General features: G+C 51.4%; 1 protein-coding gene across 1 annotated transcript in view; it reads right to left on the bottom strand.

Annotated features, from left to right (window-relative positions):
* SEC14L5 (SEC14 like lipid binding 5) overlaps positions 1–24446 on the bottom strand; it is a gene marked incomplete at its 5' end in the record, with an annotated part of 40807 nt that overhangs the window by 11944 nt on the left and 4417 nt on the right. Inside the window, 9 exons of the mRNA XM_080830541.1 lie at positions 822–993; positions 2485–2555; positions 2647–2735; positions 5120–5309; positions 7534–7646; positions 11001–11193; positions 11845–11973; positions 14094–14225; positions 14568–14717. Of these exons, the coding sequence (XP_080686667.1) occupies positions 822–993; positions 2485–2555; positions 2647–2735; positions 5120–5309; positions 7534–7646; positions 11001–11193; positions 11845–11973; positions 14094–14225; positions 14568–14717 (1239 nt within the window). The remainder of the gene's footprint in view (positions 1–821; positions 994–2484; positions 2556–2646; positions 2736–5119; positions 5310–7533; positions 7647–11000; positions 11194–11844; positions 11974–14093; positions 14226–14567; positions 14718–24446) is intronic.

Consider the following 24446-nt stretch of genomic DNA (forward strand, 5'->3'; position numbering starts at 1 on the left):
TTTTTAAAAATAAAATAAAATCCATACAGCACAGAATCCCAACACTCCTTGGAGCTGACTCACAGGAACCCTGGGGATGCTGTACTATCCTGAGTGCGACTCCAGTGTCCACAAAGCAGGACAACAGATACATAAATCCTGGTCCACCCATATGGCGGAGTCGTATTTAGACATAAAAAGGACTGAAGGGGGGCGCCTGGGTGGCTCAGTGGGTTAAAGCCTCTGCCTTCAGCTCAGGTCATGATCCCAGGATCCTGGGATCAAGCCCCGCATCTGGCTCTCTGCTCAGCGGGGAGCCTCCTTCCCTTCCTCTCTCTGCCTCTCTGCCTACTTGTGATCTCTGTCTATTAAATAAATAAATAATCTTTAAAAAAAAAAAAAAAAGGACTGAAGGACTGATCCGAGCTACAGCATGGATGAATGTGGGATCAGCATGCTCAGTGAGAGTAATCAGATGCAAAAGACCTCGTATTGTATGATCCCACTCAGGGGACAGACCTCGAACAGGCAAATCCATAGAGACAAAGCAGACTGATGGCTGCTGGGAGCTGGGGAGCAGGGAGCGGTGGGGCTGCTGATGGCTATGGGGCTTCCTTTTGGGGTGCTGATAATGTTCTAGTGGGATGGTTGCACAACTCTGAATCTACTAAAAACCACCGAATTCAGCACTTGGAAAGGGTGAACCTTATGGTTCATGAGTTCTACCTCAATAAAGCTGTGACTTAGGAGAAATGACACAGAACAAGCAAGCAGAGGGAACCCCCCCTCCCATCTCGGCCATCTCTACCAGGCAGGGGCCTGGCCCGGGCGCCTGCTCTCACCAGCGTCCAGAGCACCGGGAAGACGCGAGGGGCTCGCACGATGAGCAGCCGGCCCAGGGTCTCGGGGTAATTGTCCTCCACCACCTCAATCATCCGCAGCAGGGCCTTCACCCCCGGCCGCCACAGGTGACGCATGTTGAGACCCTCCAGGTCCACGAGGCAGGTCCAGGAGCTGCGACAGAGATGGGCCACTCACTCCAGCTTGCTCTGCCACCTCCCAGGGCTCCTGACACCCTCAGGGAGTCTCGGGGGCTGGCAGACAGGAAGGGACGGAGACACTCAGGAACGCAGGGCTGGGAGTAGAGGGGCAGGACGGTCTCGTGGAGCCTGACCCTCAGCTCGGGAGGCCGTGCGGTGAGAAGTTCAGTGCCTGGCCTCCGAGGCTAGGCACCTGAATTCAAGTGTCACCTCCGCCCCCGAGAGCTGTGTGACACGGGCAACTTCCTCATCAAGACAGTGGCAGTGACACTAAGGGTCCCCATCTCCGGCAATTGTTAGGATTAAGTGAGATAGTATGTGTTAAGCTGCAGGGACGGGCCATAGCAGCGCTCGATAAAAGCCAGTTACCGCTACCGATTGTTGAAAAGGCGCTGACTGCTAAGAACACACACTCCAGAGCCAGATGGCCTGGATTCAGATGCCAGCTCTGCCACCTGCTGTGTGGCCTTGGCCAGGTTCCTTGACCTCTCTGTGCCTCCATTTCACTGGTACTAATTCATTAGGGAAATGACTGTTTTACCACAGCGGCTAGTCCCCGGGAGCCCCTCCAGCCTGCCCTTGTTTCCTTCACCCAGCCCACACCACTGCAAGGAGTCCCTCATGTCACCCTGTCATCTAAGCCATCTCAGGTGAATTCCACTTCTGAACAGGACCCTGACTGACCGATTTCTCACCCCAACCAATGTATCTCCCCTTAGGAAATCTCCAGGCAACAAAGGAACTTAATTTTCCCAAAGATCAGGCTATGTCAGGATAAAAAGCCACAACAGCAGGTGCAGCCTGCCCCTCCCCATGCCCCGGGCTGTAAGAAGAACGTGAATCAAGTACTTCAGAGAACAGTGCTGAAGAGTGAGTGTTACACCCCCCCCCCCCGCCCGCGACGGTCATTGTTCTTGATGATGCGTAAAGAAACCCTGGGACTCGCGATATGATTCCCACATTACAGATGCGCAAGCTATTGTTCAGAAAGGTTCAGTGCCACTGTAAGTACTCAGGTGGGAAACTGAGTTCGGGGAAGTCAGAGAGGGACGGTGGTTCCTGGATGTGCCGTGATACCTGCGAGTCCACCTGCCTTCAAGACAGAGTCAAGGTGGCACTTGGTGGGGGAGCAGAGTTGGCCTCACAAAGCAAGATCCAGGGGGTGATGGGGCACAGGGGATCATGTCTTTGAGCCCAAAGCAGATGGGGACAGGTTCCAATCTCGGCTCTGCCACTTACCCATTTCACAACCACCTTGGATGAGCATCGCCCCTCTGAGCCTCAGTTTCCCCCTCCACAAAGAGCAGGGACAGTAACAGTCCCTGCCTCACAGGATCGTTGTGAGAATGAAGAGAGGACATTTCTGTGAAATACCTAGCATGCTTCCTGGCCCAGCGTCTATGCCCCATGAACCTTGGCTGTTTTTACTATTTCGGGGGAACTGGCTCCTGGCTGGGGTTCTTGCCTGATGGGACGGCCAAACTGCTTTGTGTTCCCTTCACATCTCTTCTGTCCTTCCTCATTGACAGAAAGAACCTGGAAAGTAGAGAACGGGCTGGCAAACGTTCCGGTGGCTGCTCCGCCCATGGGCAGCCCTGGGATCCAGGAAGTGGGGACCCCGACTCACATGTTTCAGCAGCGTCTCCTCTCCCACGGCCTTCATCAAGCCTTTGGTGTCCATGTGGCCCAGGCGCAGGATGTAGAGGGGGCGGCCGTCTTTGTAGGCGAGGGAGGCCGAGCAAAGAGAAGGGACATTATTTCAGGGCTGGTAGGGAGAGGGCAAGGCCCAAACTTCTCCTTGGAGGAGGCGATGCCAGGCTGTGGCTCAGCCTGGCCCCTCCTGTCCGTTTATTCAAAAATGCCTGCTCCCAAGAGGGGCGGACACCAGTTATGGCCAGAGAGGCAAAGTGTCCAAGGGTCAAAAAGATTTGCATCACACAGGAAACCGGGTGAGGGGCACGGGACACCTTTCTGTACGACCTCAGCAACGTTTCTGCAAACCTCTCCTAAAATTAACCATTTACTTTACAGCTTTTTAAAAAAGAAGAGATGAACTGTGTTAGGAAGGAATACGGAGAGAGGGGATCATATTGGCTCTCAGCTTTCTGCCAACCAAAGCGAACAGGAAAAATAAGGAAGTGTGTGCGATTACAGTCGATTCTTGTTATTCGTGGTCGTGATGTTTCTTTCCTAAAGTCACCTTGAACACCGAGTTAGGGAACAATGAAGCATCGCTTTGAGGAATAATATGGGGTAAGGTCCCTGCGAGCCTTGAGACATTACATTTTTGTTGACTGATCGATACATAACCTTGTCCTGAATTTATTGAATTCCGGAGCTCTAGCCTCAGAGGCCGTGCTCATTAAGGACACCTTATTGGGTATAAATTGTTGATTCATCCCCATTGTGAGCTCACGGCCAGCGGCACAACACTCAAGCCTTAAGAAGCTTTTCTAGGGGCGCCTGGGTGGCTCAGTGGGTTAAAGCCTCTGCCTTCGGCTCAGGTCATGATCCCAAGGTCCTGGGATCAAGCCCCGAATCAGGCTCTCTGCTCAGCGGGGAGCCTGCTTCCCTTCCTCTCTCTCTGCCTGCCTCTCTGACTACTGATCTCTGTCTGTCAAATAAATAAATAAAATCTTTTAAAAAAAAATTAAAAAAAAAAAGAAGAAGCAGCAGCTTACCTAACACACACATTTTCTCTGTGAGGCATATCACAGCCTTCTTGTGCTCGGGAACACTGGCCAGCACTTTCGCACTTTGCCTTTAAACAGCAAAAATCACACACACACACACAAGGCACAAAATTGCCAAAAGAAAAAAAAAGGGGTAGTACGAAGTGGACAGTATGAGAGCTGAGACAAAAAGGTGGAAGGACATCCTGGGGACACTCAGGTCAGACAGCTGATTTTTTGCCACTCTGTGCATGGTCCTAATTGACCACAGAAGCACCCCGAGTATTGATTTGGGGGTTACAAATAAATTTGGGTGAGTAGGCAAATTCACCAATATGGAGTCCATGAATAATAAGGAATGACTGTGTATTAAAATAAAGTGCTCCAACCGGTTCTCCAGGAGAATCAAGCACTCACCCAAATCGATACATTGAATTTTTACTTAAAGGGCATTGGAAAGAATAATGGGCACTGGCATCAAGGGCAGCTTGGTGAGAAACTGAGGGAGGTCATTTGTAGTGGGTTGAACAGTGTCCCCCCAAAATTCACGGGCACCCAGAACCTCTGAATGTGACCTTATTTGGAAATAGACTGCGGATGAAATTAGTGAAGGACCTCCAGAGGAAATCCTGCTAGATCAGTGTGGCCCCTAAATCCAATGACCTGGGATCTTTATAAGAGAAGGAGAGGACACAGAGAGACAGCCAGAGGGTAGCCATGTGAAGACAGGCGGAGACTGGGGTGACATGACCATAAGCCAAGGAGCGTTAGGAGCCCCCGGAGCTGGAGGAGGCAGGGAGAGACTCTCCCCTAGAGACATTGCAGGGAGCATGGCCCTGCTCACACCTTGAGTTTGAGCTTCTGCTTCCAGAACTATGAGAAGATACATCTCTATGGCCTTAAGCCACCCAGCGTGGGGTAATTTGCTTCAGCAGGCCCCGGGCACTCATGCAAACTCATGCAGCCATCATGTGTGGGGTCCCAAAGATCAAAAGCAAGGGGCGGGGCACCTGGGAGGCTCAGTGGGTTAAAGCCTCTGCCTTCGGCTCAGGTCATGATCCCAGGGTCCTAGGATCGAGCCCCACATCGGGCTCTCTGCTCAGCGGGAAGACTGCTTCCTCCTCTCCTCTCTGCCTGCCTCTCTGCCTACTTGTGATCCCTGTCTGTCAAATAAATAAATAAAATCTTTAAAAAAAAAAAAAAAAAGCAAGGGTGGGCCAAGGCTGCCCCTGCCTGAGAAATAGTGCTTTGAGCCCAAAATGTCCGGCCCTACTTTCCTCACGGCTGGGTGAACGCCAAGGGCATCTCTGGATACCCAGAAGAGTCAAAAGGAAAAATAATAAGAGGCCAACCTGAAACGCGACCTTCAAATCAACTTTGGCAGCGACCGAAGTGTACGTTCTGCATTATGGAGGTAAAGGGACGCACCTATGTCCTGGTAGTGCCAGCCCCCTGCGTAGAATTCCTCCAGGAGGGCAGGCGGTTGCCACGTCTGGAGGAGGAGATCCACCTGGTGCTGCTTTCTCCAGCTCAAGGACTGGCACAGCATCTCTCTGGCCTTGTCCAGGTGGAAGTCACGGGCCCGCAGGAACCGGAGGATATGCTCATCTTTGGGAATCTGAGAGAAGGAGAAAGTCCATAGAACGGTATTCCCTAACCCATGGGCAAAATTATGGAGAGCGCGTCTCCTGTGTTCTCTGCAAAATACGTAGCTGGGAAGAGGACCACACACTTAACCATGACGCATTCTAGGGGTGAGCTGTAGGGGAAATCTGCGCGTTTCGGCTGCCTGACTTTCCTCCCTCCCCATATACCTCTTTCCTTTCGGGCAGCTGCTTTACTTCCCCACTCCCCAGCACCAATCCTGGTTTTAGCTGGGGTTGCCAATCAGCACACCTCTCCCGGGGCCTCAGGGGTGGCATAGCCCAATCAGGGCACGTAGACAACTTAAATCAGAAGAATGGGTCGTGAACCCCTCTCTCTGCAGTGGCCAAAGGTGAGTCTACAAGCCACGGGCAGCCACAGCTCCAAGCTCAACGGGGAAGTAAGTCTGACGGGGATGAAACAGAAGCAAACAAATACAAGAGCTCAGGGGTCCCGATGGCATGTGAGCCCTGGTTCGGGACATCCCTGAGACAGGCTGCATGGCCCCCTGGGCGAGGCTGAGTGATGTCCCTTCAAAATTCATATCCACCCAAAACCTCGGAATGGGACGTTATTTGGGAACGAGTCTATACTGATATAATTAGCTAAAATGAGGTCGCACTGGCATAGGTTGGCCCCACTCCAGGAGGGGAGTTGGGACACAGACACAGGACACACGGGGGAGGAAGGCCACAGGACGATGATGGAGGCAGAGACTGCAGCGCTGCGTCTGCAAGCCGAGGACCAGCAGCAGCGGCCAGAAGCCAGGAGGGGAGGAGGCACGGCCCAGACCCTCCCGAGGAGCCTTCAGAAGGAACCAGCCCTGCCCGCGCCTGGGTTTCAGACTACTGGCCTCCAGAACTGTGAAAATACGTTTCTGTTGTTTCGATCCCCTCCGTTTGTGGCATTTTCTTTCAGCAGCCCTAGAAAATCAATACAGCCCGCTCAACAGTCCTATGGGCCAATAAACACTCCTCTCCTTATTGTTTGCCTTGACTCAAGGTGCATTCCTATCACACAGAACCCAGAGTCTAACTGAGAGGCCGAGGGGACAAGCGGAGACCCTGCCAGCTCTCCTTCCTTTCCTTGGGCAAATATCAACAGGCAAGGGAAAGCCAGCCCCAGTGAAAGCTCCCTTTGCTTGAGTGTTCATCCTGAGCCAGACACAACTCTGGGCACTTAACATGCCTCGTCCCCTGTAATTCAGTCCAGATGGCATCGGCCAGCATTATCCCCCTTTACAGATGAGAAAACGGGCAGATAGGTTAAAGCACGGCCCCACATGAAAGTAACTCCCTTGGGGCGCCTGGGTGGCTCAGTGAGTTAAAGCCTCTGCCTTTGGCTCGGGTCATGGTCCCAGGGTCCTGGGATCGAGTCCCACATAGGGCTCTCTGCTCAGCGGGGACCCTGCTTCTCCCCCATTTCTCTCTGCCTGCCTCTCTGCCTATGCGTGATCTCTGTCTGTCAAATAAATAAATAAAAATATTAAAAAAAAAAAAAAGAAAGAAAGTAACTCCCTTGTCTGCCCTTCGGTCTCCCTCGTCTGCCCCATCCAGCCTGGGGAGGGGATAGGAAGGAAGGGCAAGCTGGACGTTCTTATTCAGCAGAGCTGAAGGTCAAGTCCATGCTTAGGACCTACAAGCATGATGGACATTCACTGGATAGGGCTTAGAGTCTGGGGTCGCAGCTGGGGGAGAAGAACTCCTGTTATCTTCCGGTGATGCCAGCACCCGGCAGTGCACAAGACATCCCCCGTAAAGAACTGTCCAGCCCATAAAGAACTGTCCAGCCTCAAATGTCAACAGTGCAGAGGACAAGAAAGCCGGTGATCAGCGGTACGCACAGCATATGCGTTATACACAGATGAGACGATACATAATAAAAAGGAGGCAAAATAGGGGAGGTAGGTGGGGGGAAAGGGATAACTGGGGGATGGGCATTTAAGGAGGGGGCCTGAAATAATGAGCAGTGGGTGTCATATGCAACTGATGAATCACTGAATTCTACCTCTGAAACTAATAATACAGCATATGTTGATTCAGTTGAATTTAAATTAGAAAAAAAAAAAAGGAAGGTAAAATAGAAGTTTCCAGGATTGCTAATGACGTCAGCCTGTTCACCCGACCCTTCTGCCACCAGGGCCCGAAGTGAGTAGCTGTCATTGAACGTGCTCTGATAGACCCCAGCTCTGCACCCACCTTGCCTTTGTGGGTCTCCTGCAGCCAGTGCCGAAGCTGGATCAGGCAGCTCTCCTGCACGGGCGTGAGATGGCCCAGGTACCTTTGAATGTAGTCTGCATCCAGCTTGTCCCCTGTGGGAGAGGATGGGGGAGTTCGGGACCAGAGGGCAAACTTCTCCACATTGTCTACCCTTTCTGGAACCCTCGTCTCACTGGCCACCTCGGATCAGAAGCGTCGGGTACAGTGGCCCTTTCACCGAAGAACAGCCACGGGGGCTCCACATCCTATGGTCTTGCCAACCCATTTCCAAGATGGTTATGAAAACTCATGGTGAGGCCAGCCTGGATCTCACTGTGGCAGGTGATGTGTCCTCTGACCCTTGGAAATCCAGGTAATTCCCACCCCCTGGAGCTGTCTCTCCCTCTGAAGATTATTAACAACATGTGCTCGTTGTTTCTAGACATGCATCATCTCAGGGAGCCCCAGCACCCCTGTGAGGTAGGGGCACTACCGTCCCCACTTCACAGAAGACAAAACTGAGGTCAGGAGAGGTTAAGTAGCAACAAACGCATGCAGTGCCCCATCGTAAAAGAGATGGTCGGTAGATACAGTTCCTTTTGCCTTCCCACCTCCCGGCCCCCTTGTGGGTTTGAGGCTTTTTGTAGACAGAGCCCTGACCCCAAAATACAGCCTGGGAGTTGCACAGTGTTCAGTCCTGTCCAGTTGCGTGATTGGGCTGTTTGGGGTCAGCATGTTCAGGCATTTAGAGGCTGGGCTCCAACCTGAGGTCCCAGTGCCCACTCCTAACTGCTGGGGCGGCAGATGCTGGCACGGACATTAAAATGCGAGCATCTCAGCAGCAGGTAGGCGGTCCACAAGATCAGCCCCCACGGGCACAGCCCGTCCTCTGTGTGCGCAATAAGAAAACAAGTGGGATGTGTGCACAACCAGCAGCAGGACCCAATGGTTCCCTCTAAAAGAAAAACAGTCCAGGCTGGAGGTCAAAAGGCATCTGGGGAAACAGAAGCAGGAGAGATGCTGGTGGGGTGGGGTGGGGGAGCCTCAGAGAGGCTGGAGATGAGAAAGGGGCTTGGAGAGGATGAGGGAGAAAGCACAAGGGAGGCAGGAGATACCAGCATCCTTCCGGCCTCCAGGCAGCTGTGAAGGCCCCTTTCTCCTGAGCACAAAGGCCCAGTGATTCAGGGCCGGGTGGAAGGGGCTTGACTCTGCCTCTCGCCAGCCATCCTGAACACCGGCCCTGCTGCTGCACAGCACAGACGGACAAGGGAGGAAAAGCCTGGTGCAAAATGAGGAGGGCACAGGGCATGACCACCAGACAATGTGCACAAGAAGGGGCAGAAGTTTTAATTTTTTAAATATTTTAGAAGCGCACGTACCCCAGCAGCCAGCTAGTGCATATACAATTGGTACAGAGTAAATGTTTGTTGAGTGAATGAATTTTGTTCTCCCTAAACACTGCCCCAGATGTATTATTAGTTACATGGCATATGTCAAAGAAAGCCAAGCCCTGCACTTCAGTGGCCCCCAAGGAAAGACCGAATCTTCGTGAGCACAGATGGATATGGTTAGAACTGAATTCATGGAGTATGTGTAGTTTTGGGTCCTAGGGTTTTTTTTTAAATTTTAACATTATATTGTGAACATTTCCCATGTCAACAAAAGTTTAAAATATGACAAAGGGCTAACTGCCTTCAGTACAAAGAGCTCTTACAAAGTAGTAAGAAATCAATGGACAAATAGGAAAATAAAAAAGTACAAGAACAGAGATTCACAAAAAAGCAATACGGAGTCACTAAGAACAAGAAAATATTTGGCCCCACTCGTCTACCAGTGGTCACTGTTTGCTTTCAGTTCATATTTTTTAAAGATTTTATTTATTTATTAGAGAGAGAGTACACGAGTGGGGAGGGGTGGAGAGGCAGAGGGAGAGGCAGAAGCAGACTCCCTCACTGAGCAGGGAGCCCAGCTTAGGTCTCGAACCCAGGACCCCGGGATCATGACCCGAGTGGAAGGCAGATGCTTAACCAACAGAGCCACCCAGGCACAGTCTCGTGGGGAACTGGAGTAAGGTCAGGAATAGACACAGCTACGTCCTTTTGGGGGGAACATTGATTAGTACAATGTCTTTGTAGGCCTAATTGGTAAATCAGCCAAAATTTTGTCTGCATATAACCTTTGACCCAACAATTCAACTTAAAAAATTTTATGCTACAGGATGCCTGGGGGGCTCAGTCGGTTAAGCATCTGCCTTCGGCTCAGGTCATGATGCCAGCATCCTGGAATCGGGTCCCGCACTGGGTTCCCTACTCAGCAGGGAGCCTGCTTCTCCCTCTGTCTGCTGCTCCCCCTGCTTGTGCTCTCATTCTCTCTCTCTCACTTTCTCTCTGGAAATTAAAAAAAAAGATGTATGCTACCTATATGCTCATATAAATATAAAAAGAACCTTAAGTAGAAAGATATATTATTTATATTTTTAAGTGGGAAAAAATTAAAAACCAGAAACCTAAATATCCATTAATAGAAGATAAGCTAAATTAACTAAAAATAATCAATAATCAATATGTGTTTATTAATACGTTAAGTTATGGTAGGGTCCAACTACACCATAAAATACTGCAAGGTGCTGAGACAGAAACAATGATCCAGAAAACTGTTCAAGCAACATCAGGAATTGAAAATAAGCAAAACAGGGGCGCCTGGGTGGCTCAGTGGGTTAAGCCTCTGCCTTCAGCTCAGGTCATGATCCTAGGGTCCTGGGATCGAGCCCCGCATTGGGCTCTCTGCTCAGCAGGGAGCCTGCTTCCTCCTCTCTCTCTGCCTGCCTCTCTGCCTACTTGTGATCTGTCAAATAAATAAATAAAATCTTAAAAAAAAAAAAAAAAGAAAATAAGCAAAACATCCAGTAGAATGTATAACATGCTCTCACTCATTCAACGTGTAAGTTATACATGTCTGCTTGCCTGTGTATGCGTGTGTGTGTACATATTATGTACGTATAAATGCCTAGATAGTTTCAGGAATTACGAGCACAAAACTATTATGGCCTCGAGGGAGAAGAAAGGAGTCTTACTGCCTAATTTACATCTTCCAAGAAATTTGAGGTTTTTTCCCTACCATCGTCATGCATTACTCATATAATTAAAAATAGTCAAAAACAACAACAACAACAACAAAAGGAGAAAAGGGCAGCCCTGAGGCACCAGATCGGGTCAATTCCTGATTTAGAAATAAACCAGTTCTGGCTCTTGGGCCAGAAGGAAGAGAGAGGGTGACGCTTCGGGAAAGGGAGGAAGCTGACTCATACCAGGTCCCAGACCCGTTCCCAAGGGGACCCGCAGCAGTTCTCCTCCCACGGAGTGAGCAAACCCTAAGCAGGTTTCCGGGGACTGGGTGGCTGGCGGGGGGGGGGAGGGGGTGGCCAAAGGCAGAGACCTGGCCAGCTGGCATCGGCCGCAGGGACCTACCCTCGGTAAGAACCGTCTCAGGAGCAGGGCCTGGGGTGCTGCCGGGCCTGTCAGCCTCCAGGGAGCCAGCATCCCTCGGGCCAGCCTGAGAGCGGGCGTCCTCCTCTCGGACGGGGGCAGGCGTCCAGCGGGGAATGTGAGAGGTGCCCTGGGAGATGAGCTCGTTCAAGTAATGCTCAATCACCTCCTTCCCCTGGAAGCCAGAGAGATCAGAGGCACATGAGCACCAGGGCAGGTGAGCCCGTCAGCCTGGGTGTCACCCCCACCTGGCTGCCATCCCGACCCTGACGTGCGGCTATTGAGCAGTTGCAATGTGGCTGGTCCAAATAGAGATGTGCCATGAGTGTCAAATACAAACTGGAAATCCAAGAGTTAGTGTGGAACAAAAAAAATAAGAGAGTTCATTAATAAGTTTTCTCTGGATAACACATTGGATAAAATATACTGTTAAAATGAATTTCATCTGTTTCATTACCCGTCTCCTCAGGGACGGGTCTGAGATCTTTACGCAGCAACCATTTTAAGTGGGGCAAAGTACCAGAGAAAGCCCTTCCTCTGTGCAGAGTTCACTGCACAAGCCCCAAACATCAGGGAGCTTCAGGATAATGATTATGGTGCCTCCATTCCCGGCCGGGTGGTTTCCACTCATTATCTTGTGTATTATTGGCATTATTAGGATACCCATTCTATGGATGAGAAGACTGAGGCCAAGGAAAGTTAAGGATCCATCTTGCCCGATGTCACTTGGGTTGTCAGGTGGCAGAGCGGGTTTTGAATCAGGATGGCTGGCTCTGAGGTCTGTGTACCTTCCTCCTTGTGACTGACCCAGGAGCCCGCCTCTTACCCTCTTGACGTTGGCTGTGTACTGCTTCATGGCGATCTTCTCCAAGGCACTTTCGAAGCCAAAGAAGGACCGGATGTCAAGCGAGGCCGACTGCTCAAAGCAAGTCCACTCTTCATTCTCAGGGTGGACCTGAAAGCCAGGCAGGGGTGATGATAAGGTCCCAGTGTGGGGATACCACGCCCCCCCACCTTGGCGTTGTGAGCCCAGCCAGAGCATATAGCAGACAGCACCTGGGGCGGGGGAGGGGGGGGAGCGCCTAGGGCAGGGGGAGGGGCAGCAGCCTCGCTCAGAGAACAATGCAAAGTGTTAAAGAACAAAGAGCCTTCTCATGAGGGGACGGGAGAAAGTGGGTCTGGTATGTGCATGCCTCTCCCTTAAAAACTGTTACAGAATGATATCTTTAAATGAGTAATATATTTAATATTTAATTATATATAAGCAAGTTAAACATAATTAGTATATATTTTAGGTACATATTTTAAAGTATGTGTTATATATATATGTGTATTATTAAAAAAATATATATATATGCAAACTTTGTTGACACAGTGACTGCGCAGGCCCAGGCTTAGTACTTCTCAGAACTCCGTGGGCAGAAACATGAGCGGGGAGTCTGCTAAACATGCAGCTGTCTGGGCTGAATGGGTCCAGGGCGGGGCCTGGAAACCTGCATTTCCCAAGCAGCCTTGGTGATGCTGATTCAGCTGTGGGCCGAACTCACTCTGAGAAAGAGTGCACTAAAAACGATTCACAAAAAAACTGCCACCCACACTTTCTTACAGGTAAGCATCTGAACATCCTGGGCCCAGTTTCCAGGGGCCCCAAGAGGAGTTGAAAATGTGGAAGGAAAAAGCAATGGGCATTTACTGGATACCTGCTGTCTACAAGGCACCACGCAAAGTGCTGGGGACCAGACTGATGAACAAGGCAATGCCCTTCCATGGAGGAGGCTCCCCCGAAACACCTCTAATGCACTATAGTTACGATGTCGGACTTATCATCATGAAAACCACCATTTGGGATCTAGCACAGGCTAAGGGGGCTTTACCTACAAGATCTCATTTGTTCCTGCCAGCACCAGATGAGGCAGGTTCCCCTGGCAAAAACCTCGGGGGCAGCCTAGGGAGGGGAACCAACTTGCCCAACATCACTCGGCAAGAAAGTGGCAGAGCTGGGCTGCATCCCAGCAAATGCCTCCAGACTCCTCCCTCCCTCCACCCTCTGGACCCTGCTCTTGCAGCCCCCATCCCCAGACTTTACTGATCCACTCCGACTCTTCGCATATGCTGTTCCTGCCCCAGAATTCTGTTCCCAGCTCTCTCATCTGTCAGCTCTCAGCTTCCTCCTCAGAGAGGCCCAAGGGACACTGGTACTTAAGAGAGTGGCTCTCCCCTTCCCTTCCCTCATCCTGCCTGCTGGATCCCTTCTTAGCACTTGTGACAACGTTGTAAGTATATGTTGACTTTTTTCCCTTGTCCGTCTCCCACTGGAATGGGAGTTTTCGTGAGCCCAACGGTCAAGCGGACTAGTCCACCACCAGGTGCCCTGGCGTGTAGTAGGCACCCAGTCAGTGTGTACTGAAGAATAATATGAATGACCCTTAATTATATTACAAGATAATACACCTACAGGGCTTGGTATGTGCCAGGAACTCTTCTAAGGGGTTTGGATAATTTACTTCCTTTAATCCTCAACACAACCCATGCAGTAGGTGCATTAACCCCACTTAAAAACAGATGGAGAAACTGTAAATGAGGGTGCATTTCTTGGAGGAAGGAAAGGAGAGAGAGAATAGGAAGGGGGGGTTGGCACCTGGGTGGATCAGTGGGTTAAGCCTCTGCCTTGGCTGGGGTCAAGATATCGGGGTCCTGGGCTCTCTGCTCAGCAGGGAGCCTACTTCCCCCTCTCTCTCTGCCTGCCTCTCTGCCTACTTGTGATATCTCTCTCTGTCAACTAAATAAATAAAATCTTTAAAAAAAAAAAAAAAGAGGAAGGGGGAGGCAGGTTGCCAGGTTTCTCCAGCAAAATACAGGATGCCACATTTGAATTTCAGATAAACAATGAATAATATTTTGTTAAGTGTCCCAAGCAATACTTGCCACTACTTAAACAAACAACAAAGTATCAGCTGTGCATCTGAATTGCAGATGGAAACCTGGTGTCCTGAGTCTTGTAAAGGACAAGGCCCCTGGGCAGAGGAGGGGGCGAGCTGAGCTGGTGCAAGGGGGAGGGGCGGGACACAGGCTCACTGTGTAGCTGCAGTTCTCATTGACCACGACTCGGCTGGCGAAGGTCTCGTTGTGGGCTTCGATGAGCAGGGTCCTCTCCCTCCAGTTCAACACGTTTCTCTGCACGAAGACCACGTGCTCAACGCCAGCAATCTGCAAGGGAAGGGCAATGGGGGCGCCTGCAGGACATGGAGATTCGGGGAGACCTGGCCTCGCCCCACCAGCTGGCCCTCCACCCCCAGACCCTGAGACCCCCGGTGCCTACCCACCAGCCCGGGGCCCTAGTCTCCAGCCCATCAATCAGCCCCTAGGCCTTGGTCCTTCCCAGACCAGACCTCAACCCAGATCCCACTGCCCCCAATCCCAGGACGCCCCGTAGTGGCACCTACACTCCCACAAACTCCATCCACCACCTGAACCAGCCCCCAGGTCCCCCACCCCAGTCCCGTCCTCTGCGCCCCTCCCCCAGCCCCTGGGACTCTGCTCCCCGCACACCTTCCGCAGCAGCCGTGGGGCCTCCACGCGCAGCCGGCAGCTCCGCTCCACCACGTGGACCGCCCCATCGGGGCTGCGGGACTCGCGCAGGACCTCGCTGCCCAGGAAGACGGGGATCTGCGGGCAGGTGGGGAAGCGCTTCTCATAGGCCTGGAGGCAGAGCGGGAGTGAGCGCCAAGGGGGCTGGTGGCCCTAGAGGGGCCCACAGCGTGGCTGCTGAGGCCTGGAGCTCAACCCTCCTCCCTCGTGCTGGGCTGTTGTCTCATTTACTAGAGCAGAAACGCGGGGCGTCTGGGGGGTTCAGTCCTTATTAAGCAGCGTCTGCCTTTCCTTTCAGCTCAGGTCGTGATCCCAGAGTCCTGGGATAGGCCCCATATGGGGCTCCCTGCCCAGCGGGAAGCCTGCTTCTCCCTCTCCCACTCCCCCTGCTTGTGTTCTCTCTTTCTCGCTGTCTCTCTCTCTGTCGAATAAATAAATAAAATCTTAAAAAAAAAAAAAAAAAAAGATAACACGGGCGCCTGGGTGGCTCAGTGGGTTAAAGCCTCTGCCTTCGGCTCAGGTCATGATCCCAGGGTCCTGGGATCGAGCCCCAGCTTCCGATGCTCTGCTCAGCAGGGAGCCTGCTTCCTCCTCTCTCTGCCTGCCTCTCTGCCTACTTGTGATCTCTGTCTGTCAAATAGATAAATAAAATCTTAAGAAAAAAACAAAAAACCCGCTTACCTGGCAGATGAGCTTATTTAAAAAAAAAAAAAAAGCTAACAATAAAAAAAAAAAAAACAAAAAAAAACCCAAGAGCAGAAACTTGAATTCCTGGCTTAAAAGCAGTGACCACTGCTGTTCGACCAACAAGACATCATTTTAATACCTGTTTCAGAGACTAACACACAAGTGCACAAACAATGATTTATCAAATCACTCCTTGGCTCTAAATTTGAGATTTCATCCTCAGAAGGAAGCGTGGGTTGCCTGGGGCATTTAAAAAGAAGGCATCTTTCAGGAAAAAAACAACAACAACAACAAAACAACACTTGATATAATCCAACACCTCTTCACGACAAAAGCACTGAGCAAACGAAGACTAGAAGGGAAATTCCCCAACCTGATAAATCATACTCATGGCTAAAAGACAGAATACTTTCCCCTCTGAGATCAGGAAGAAGGCAAGGATGTCCCCTCTGGCAAAGTCTGCTCGACATTGTCCTCCAGCCCTGGCGGTTAGGGAAGTAAAAGAAATAAAAGGCATCCAGACCGGAGGACGGGAGTCTGTGCCCAGTTCCGGAAACGTCAGGGCAGGAGCCACTGTGGGGTAAGCCCGCATCCATGGCTGACTGAATCCAAGTGGGGTCGGCTCCAAGCGCCTGTCACAGCCCACGTGCCAGGCAATCGGGATCAAAGCAGCTCCAAAAATAGTGCCGGCATCTGAGGACAGCACCTCCTCCCCCATCCCTCAGGGCTCCTCCCAGCTCCGAAGGGCAGAGCGGGGGAGGGGCAAGAAGAAATGGACCGGTGCCCGGTGCCCTTGATGTCACCCCAGGCCCCACAAGGCCAGCCCAGTGTGTCTTCCTGCCATATGTTGAGCCTGGTTGCCTCGTACAGACAGAGCAGACACGGCAGGGTTGGAATAAGGAGCCCTTGTTCCCCAGCGGAGAGTGCACCGCGAGCTGGCATTTGCCCACTGAGGACAAAACTGCACCGCAGAGTGGGCCGATCCCGGAGTGGTGGCCAGCCAAGGGGGTGTGAGGCCCAGCTCCACCTCCTCCCAACAGAGGCGAGTGCCTTCCTCCTCTAAGCCTCTTTCACCATCTGGAAAATGGGTACATACCAAGTTTGCCTCCCAGAGTATGAAACCAGGTTAGCTCCTTAATGCAGAGCCTGGCTCATTTAAAGCAACCAGAATTTTCATTCTCCAGGCAACGAGGCTCAAACGACAACAGAACACGGCTTTGCGAGAACTGCAGACAGTTCCCTACCAGCCATATCTGAGTACTCCCTTGGCACTAAATGCAGGAGGGAGCCAGAGGGGCCGGCTTGGGCTCACCTCCGTGAAAGGAGGAGGGATGCTGACATTTTCTGAAAGTATGTGGAGGGAAAGGGGTGCATGTTTCAGAATCAACAGGCTCAGTTCATGTCTCTGCTACTTTCTCAATGAGTGGCCTTGTGAGTCTCTGTTTCCTCATCTGTGAAATGGGGTGGCACCCCCATTTGACAAATGAAAGAATTGAAATGCAGAGAGGCTAAGTAACTTACCCAAGGTCACACAGTGAAAACTGGTAAACCTGGATTTGAATCCCAGCGTGGCACAGTCCCCATTCCCTCAGGAAGGCTTTGTTCTTCTGGGCAGCTGGGAAACAGCCAGGCATTAAACCCAGGGCCGAGCGGTGACGATTTCCCCCTTCTCTACCCTTAGTACTTCAGCTTCTACTCGCCCATGGCCACACTGCTCCCGAGTTTCTGCACTCCCTTCAATTATTCTACAGTCTCTCCTGCTTCCCAGATGAAATGACATACTCAGAGCAGGCCTAGATGCCCAGAACATGTCCCAGACTCCATACTGTGGCCCACCAGTCCCCCAGGCATTCTCTGCTGCCAGCCACCTTCACTCTGCCCCAGCCACGCCAGCCTTGCTGTTTCTAGAACACATTTTTATGGGTTTAGTTGTGTGCCAATCCTCCTCTCCCCCAACGCCAACAGAATTCATGTGTCCTACCTAGTTTCTCTGAATGTGACCCTATCTGGAAATAGAACCTTGTAAATGAAATTAGTTAAGAAGAGGTCATACTGGGGTGCCTGGGTGGCTCAGTGGGTTAAAGCCTCTGCCTTCGGCTCAGGTCATGATCCCAGGGTCCTGGGATCGAGCCCCGCATCTGGCTCTCTGCTCAGCAGGGAGCCTGCTTCCTCCTCTCTCTGCCTACTTGTGATCTCTGTCTGTCAAATAAATAAATAAAATCTTTTAAAAATTTTTTAAAAAAAGAAGAGGTCATACTTGGAGGGGTGGGGCTGGGAAGACCCCTAATCCAATACAGCTGGTGTGTCCTTATATAAAGGGGAAATTTGGTCACAGTCATACAGGGAAAACACTATGTGACGACGAAGGCACAGGTCTGGGTGATTCCTCTACAAGCCAAGGAATGCCAAAGATCACCAGCAACACCAGAAGCTAGTAGAGAGGCATGGAATAGATTCTCCCTTAAGCCCTCAGAAGGGACTGATCCTGCCAAAACCTTGATTTCAGCCTTCTAGGCTTGTGACTGTGAGGTACAAATTTCTGTTTAAGCCACCCAGTTTGTTGTATTTTTAAATGTCAGCCCCAGGACACTAATGCGTGTACCATCTGTTCCCACCACAGGACTTTTGCACGAGCTGTTCCCTTTCCTTGGGTCACTAGTCAGTTTACTTGACAGTGAAGGAGGAAGGAGGCCTGAGTACCTGGGGCTTCCAGAGGGCTTGGGGCTAAGGAGATGCTCTGGCTTCAGGAATTCATCTGTGCTAGTCCCTCTCCTGGGACATCTTCCCCCACCTTCTCCTCTACAAGGCGGCCTCTTTCCCTATTCTGTCCTTTTAGCCTATTCATTTCCTTGATACCATTTATCACACCCTTTAGCCATATCCTAGCTCTCACGTGGTGTGCCAGAGGCCTGGGCTACGTGCTTTTCCACAGCACTAAACTCATGCATGTCTGTCTCAGTTCTTGGCACACAGTAGGACTAATAAATGTCCACAAGCAAAGAAAAAAATAATTTAAACTTGTCGATGACCCAAAAAGCCCCAAAAAAGGTGTCCCAGGAGGGCAACGACGGACCATGGAGCCTGAGAATCCAACCGGGGCTGACTTCCTGTTGTAATAAACCCCTAGTTAGAAGAGCTCCATCTGGAGCCGCCAGATAACGGTGGAGGGTGGAGGGCTGCTCAGCAGCAGAGGCTGCTTGGGCCCAGCTTTCCCTGACCTTAAAAGGGAAGGTGCTACCTTTCTCAAGTAGCAATGATGGGGCAAGGTCAGGCATTAGGGCAGGGAGCTGTCAGAGCTAGGTCCCAGCTGGAAGGCAGGGGTCCCTAAATAAAGAGTCCCTCCCAGTGCTGTACTTCCTGCTGGAGAGTCCCCAAGGTTGTGAGGCCCAGGGTCAGGCACTGTTGCTACTGACATTTATGGGATGCCAACTGCATCGTTTCTTTGGACAGTGTTCCAAGAGGGAAACTAGTATTTCCCCATTTTACAGATAAGCAAGTTGAGGCTCGGGAAGGCATCACACAGTCAGTAAGTTGTGGGGCTGGAGCACAGGCCCTTCTGACCCAGACCCCAGCCCTGAACCACCCTGCCCCACCTGTCAGCGGACTTTGGCTGTATCCCAAGCGTCAAGAGTTTGGAAATGCTGAGTCCTGCTGGCCTAAAACCTGTGAGTCAGGGACACCTTTGCCTTTGGAGAATCGCAGGGTCTTACAGGACGGAACAGTCCACAGGATCCTCCCCATGGGCTCCTGTCCCCACAAATCACGCCTGCTTCCCTGTGCTGAACAAGCTCATGGTCTGCTCCCCCCCCCACCCCGGAACACAAGGTAGCAGAAGGATTCGGTTACAGCCCTTCTGCCAGGTGGCTAGAGAGGGACACCCAAGCCTCCTCACTCAGAAAGGAAGCTGGTCCAAGGCCCAGATCCCGCCCATGCAGGGCTGCAGCTGGGGTAGGCAGAGACCAGTGGAAACTTCCGTTGACTGCCTCCCATGGGCCTCCATCCTGTAAAAATCCACAGTGACACACTTAGCATGTGGAGATGGGCAGCTGGAGTCCGAGCCAGACCTGCCTACCCTCGGCTGGGTAACCTTGAGCACGGGCATGTCTTGTCTCCCTTCGGCTGTAAAGTGGAGTGATTCACTCCCAGTGAGCACCCGGTTGTACCCTTTTCCCTCATTTGTGCGTCACAGCTGCTGACAAGAAGTCATCGGCCCCTGGCAGTGCGTTTTTCCCCCCTCCCACCAAATCTCTGGGGCTTGTCAAAATGGCACAGCCAACACTCAGTGGGCATTTACATGGTGAATGAGTGAACGACAGCATTCCATACCCATTAAGGGCACGCACTCTGGGGCTTGGGTCCAAATCTCTGCTCTGCTTCTTACCAGCTGTGTGGTCTTGAACGAGTCATGGAACTCTCCGTTCCTTAATGTACTCATTGTTAAAAGGAGAATAAGGAAAGTGGCTACCTTGCTGAGTTGTGGGATGTGTGGGGGGGGTGGAATCAAGGAGTCCGTTTTTGTAAAGTGCTGAGAACAGTGCCTGGCACATGGTTCGTTCTACATAAGCATTTGTTAAATAAATTTAAATTTTAAAAAAGAGTGAGATTCTATAAAGTACAGAAAAGCTATTTCTGCTAATCACTTGACAGCTGCCGCCTCCTCCCCCCATCCCTCCTTCCTTCCTGCCCTTCCTCATGCAAATTCAAAAAAAGCTGGAAGCTTCTTACCCCAAACCCTCCACCGAGAGTGTGGAAAGAAGATCCAAACTGCACTGACGTACTCCGGCCCGGTACCCTGCCTTCCCTTTCCATGCTGCAGGCTGATTCGGGGCACTGAGCACTGTGTGACCTCACACAAGGCACACGCCTCCCGTCATGCTCCTCAAGAGCCTTCCTCGATGACCCCCACCTGCCTCCTGCAAGCCTGGGAGGCCCCAGGACGGACGAGGATCAATCCTCTCAGCTCCCCCAACGTTTTGTAAAACCAAGATAGAATTCTCATCCCATAAAATGCACCCTTTTTAAAAAGATTGTATTTATTTATGTGAGTGAGAGAGCGAGAGGGCACAAGCAGGGGGAGCAGCAAGAGGGAGAAGCAGGCTTCCCTGCTAAACAGGGACCCTGATGCGGGACCCGATCCCTGGGCCCTGGGATCATAATCTGAGCCAAAGGCATATGCCTAACCGACTGAGCCACCCAGGTGCCCCTAAAATGCACTGGGTTTTGTTTGTTTGTTTGTTTGTTTGTTTAAGATTTTATTTATTTGCGGCGCCTGGGTGGCTCAGTGGGTTAAAGCCTCTGCCTTCAGCCCAGGTCACCGGGCTCTCTGCTCAGCAGGGAACTTGCTTCCTCCTCTCTCTCTGCCTGCTTGTGATCTCTGTCTGCCATATGAATGAATTCTTAAAAAAAAAAAAAAAGGTTTTATTTACTTGACAGACAGAGATCACAAGTAGGCAGAGAGGCAGCCAGAGAGAGAGGAAGGGAAGCAGGCTCCCTGCTGAGCAGAGATCCCAGTGAGATGCGGGGCTTGATCCCAGGACCCTGGGATCATGACCTGAGCCAAAGGCAGAGGCTTTAACCCACTGCGCCACCCAGGCGCCCCCCAAAATGCACCATTTTAAAGTGTTCAGTTCAGTGGGTTTTAGCACAAAGTTGTGCATCCATCAACACTACCTAATTCCAGAACATGTCATCACCTTGAAAAGAAATTCCCTACCCATTCCAGTCAACCCCTAGTGCCCCCACCCCAGCCCTAGGCAACCACTAACCCACTGTCAGTCTCTGCATATTTGCTTTTTCTGGACATTCTATGGGAGTGGAATAATCATACAGCATGTGGCCTTTTGCGCCTGGTTTCTTTCACTCGGCCTCATGTTTTCAAGGCTCATCCACGTTGTGGCAGGTGTCAGTGCCTCATTCCTTTTCGCGGTTGAAGTATATTCTACTGTCGGGGACCCCCCCCCAACTTTGGACAAGTTGCACAGCTAGAGCTTGGGGGATGAGACACCAGTCATCTGTCACCCCAGCTGACGAAGGGTAGCAGCCCTGGTAGAACCAGGCCAGCACACCACTGGAGCCTCTTGACTGCTGTATACAATCTATAAAAACAGGTATGCCCAGAGGGTCCTGTAGCTGGACAACCTGCTGCTCTTCTGGTCAAAGCAAGCTCGGGAGACACAAGAGATGGAGACAAAGGGGCAGAAGGACCCGGCAGCCAGGGCACGGGGACATGGCGAAGGGGCGAGGCTTGGGTGTGGGGGGCTGGGCAGAAGCAAAGCACGGGGTTTAGACGCTGCCTCTGCCATTTGCCAGCGGGGTGACCTTGACTTCACCTCTTTGAGAAACAGTTCCCTCAAAAAAAAAAAAAAAAAGAGAGAGAGAAGATAATGAGAATGATAGTGATACCTCCTTCATAAGGACTACGGTAAAGATCAAAGGCAGATAATATGTTTAAGGCCTCGAGCACAGTGCCAGACACTACAGCAGACACGATGCTGTGGACTTTTTAAAATGGACGACAGGAGGGGTGCCTGGGTGGGTGGCTCAGTGGGTTAAAGCCTCTGCCTTCAGCTCAGGTCATGATCTCAGGGTCCTGGGATCGAGCCCCGCATCTTGCTCTCTGCTCCGCGGGGGGCCTGCTTCCCCCTCTCTCTCTGCCTGCCTCTCTGCCTACTTGTGATCTCTGTCTGTCAAATAAATAAATAAAATCTTTAAAAAATAAATAAGTAAATAAATAAATGGACGACAGGAAACCGACAGGGAGTTGAACAGATATTTGTACAGAATCAGGCACAGTAACCAAACAGTAGAAACATCCCAAGTGTCCTTGGACAGATGCATGGATAAAAAAAAGTGACCCATCCATATAGTGGAATATGGTTCAGACACCTGCTAGAACACAGCTGAGCCTTATAAACATCACCCGTGAAAGAACCCCGATGCAAACGGCACACATACTCCATGGTTCCACGAGTATGAATAGTCAGATTCGCTGGCAGAGAGTAGAAGGGTGGACGCCAGGGGCTGGGAGGGGCAGGAGGGACGGGGAGCTGGTGTTTCGTGGGGGCAGAATGTCAGTTTGGGAAGACGAAAGAGTTCTGGGGTTGGATGGTGGTAAGGGCTGCACCGCACTGAGAATGTGCTTCATGCTGAATGGAACTGTACGCCTAAAAATGGTTAAAATGGGAAGTTTCGCATTATGTATATTTTACCATAACTTTTAGGGGGGAAAAAGAAGAGTAAGCCATCTCCGAGGTGGTTTATAGCCCTGCCGGGAATGTTGACTGTTATTTGGAGTAGAATACCATGTCTGTGTGTTTGTTTTCGGGCAACACCTCTGTCTCTATGTTTGTTTCCTTCACCACTGGATTCCCCAGTGCCCTGGTACAACACCTGGGATGCTCCAGACGCCCAGCCAATATTTGCTGCAGGAAGGAAGGAAGGAAGGAAGGAAGGAAGGAAGGAAGGAAAGGCGGCTGGGAGGGAAGGAGGAGCAGGTGTTGGGGAAAGAAAGCAGGAAGTTGGAACCATTGACATAGATCTACCTGAAGGACAGGTAGAGCAGTAGAGGACCCCCATCTTCCCTCAGGCGGGCTCTGTCTGCACCTGCCAGGGCACTGTGGCAGGCCCAGTGGGTAAACTGTGCCCGTGTGTGGCTGTTTACCCTCCGCCTGCACGGAGATGAATCCTGGCAGGTGCCCACCGCACAGGTGAATAAATGCCTGAGTAGATCCCGTCTGCGGTCCTGAGAGCCATGCAACCGCCGCTCCTGGCCAGTGAATCAGCCCCAGACAAGGTGCCAGGGAACACTTCTGCCTGCTTTTCAGTTTCCTGGGCTGGAGGCTGGAGCATGGGGGGCTGTGAGCGGGGCGTGGGTATTAATTTGTTCCTATTCTATTCCTTCTTTGCACGAATCGGATTTGGATGTCCCTCTGCCCCGGCCACCAGGACTGTGTCTCTGCCTCGGGAGGTCACACCATCAGAATGCCCGGCCTCTCCAGCACTGGGCGGGGGGGCACACACAGCCGGGCCGCCCCACCCAGCAATTGCACAAAAAATCTGCTGTGGATCTCACCCACGCATGGGGAGCAGGGTGGAGGAAACTTTCCTCCTCTGAATACACTCTGTGCCCACAAAGTTCCAGGATCAGCTGGTGCCCTTGATAGTTCAGGGACGGGACTGAGAGGCAGAGAGGCCGGCCCAGAGCATCTTGACATTTAGCGGTATGTCAGGATCTCGATGGGAGGGAAACACTATTTTAGATTTTTCCAGTGTCTCAGGAATGTGCCCAGCCTCTGTCACCTCTGCTTGGCTCCCCTGGCCTCTGGGATGGAAAACCCCCTCCAATCCACTTAAACCCTAAATCTGATCATGTCACTCATGCTTAAAGCCTTCCAAAGCTCCCAAGGTCCTTGAACAGACAAACTGACCCTGGCAATCACTTTCTAACTCACACTGGGACCTAAAGGAGCCACATTTATTTCTTCAGAGAGAAGGTCCCCTTCTCTGCACACCGTGGACCCTCCTGCCCTTGGCCAGGCTCAGCCTAAAGCACCTAAAAGACCTTCAGCGGGTGATTAATGGACCCTTCCCCATGTTCCTATAACACCCTGTGTATTCCCTATTGGAAATCATTCTACGTAGCATTTGCCTGGTTCCTCTCTCTGTCTCTCTCCCTTTCTCTTTCAGAAACACACACGCGCGCGCGCACGCACACACACACACACACACACACACTCCACTGCAAGCTCCGTGAGGGCAGGAAAGGATGGTGTCAGGGGACCAGAACAAGATAGACAAAGTCCCCACCTTCCTGAAGCTTACTTTAATGAGAAAGGCCCCTATAAACAAGCCAGGAAGCAAATGAACAGAATCCTGATGCATTTCATAATGTGCTAGGAATCTGCTCTGTTGTAGCCCTTATACCTAGCATGCTGCCAGCACACAGTGAAACGCAATAAATATTTGTAGGATTCACACATGAACACGTGTGTGAATTAATATCTGCATAAACTAATGAGTGAGGACCTAAAATTTGCTTCTGAAATCGTGAGATCCCTTTGCTGGGCACTGGACCGCTTCTGTTCTCCCAGCCCAAATCAGAACACGTCAGGTCCCTGTAAGCAAACCAGGAGGGAACATGTCGCTTCCCTTAAT

This window comes from Martes martes, assembly GCF_963455335.1.
Source record: "Martes martes genome assembly, chromosome: 18".
NCBI lineage: Eukaryota > Metazoa > Chordata > Mammalia > Carnivora > Mustelidae > Martes > Martes martes.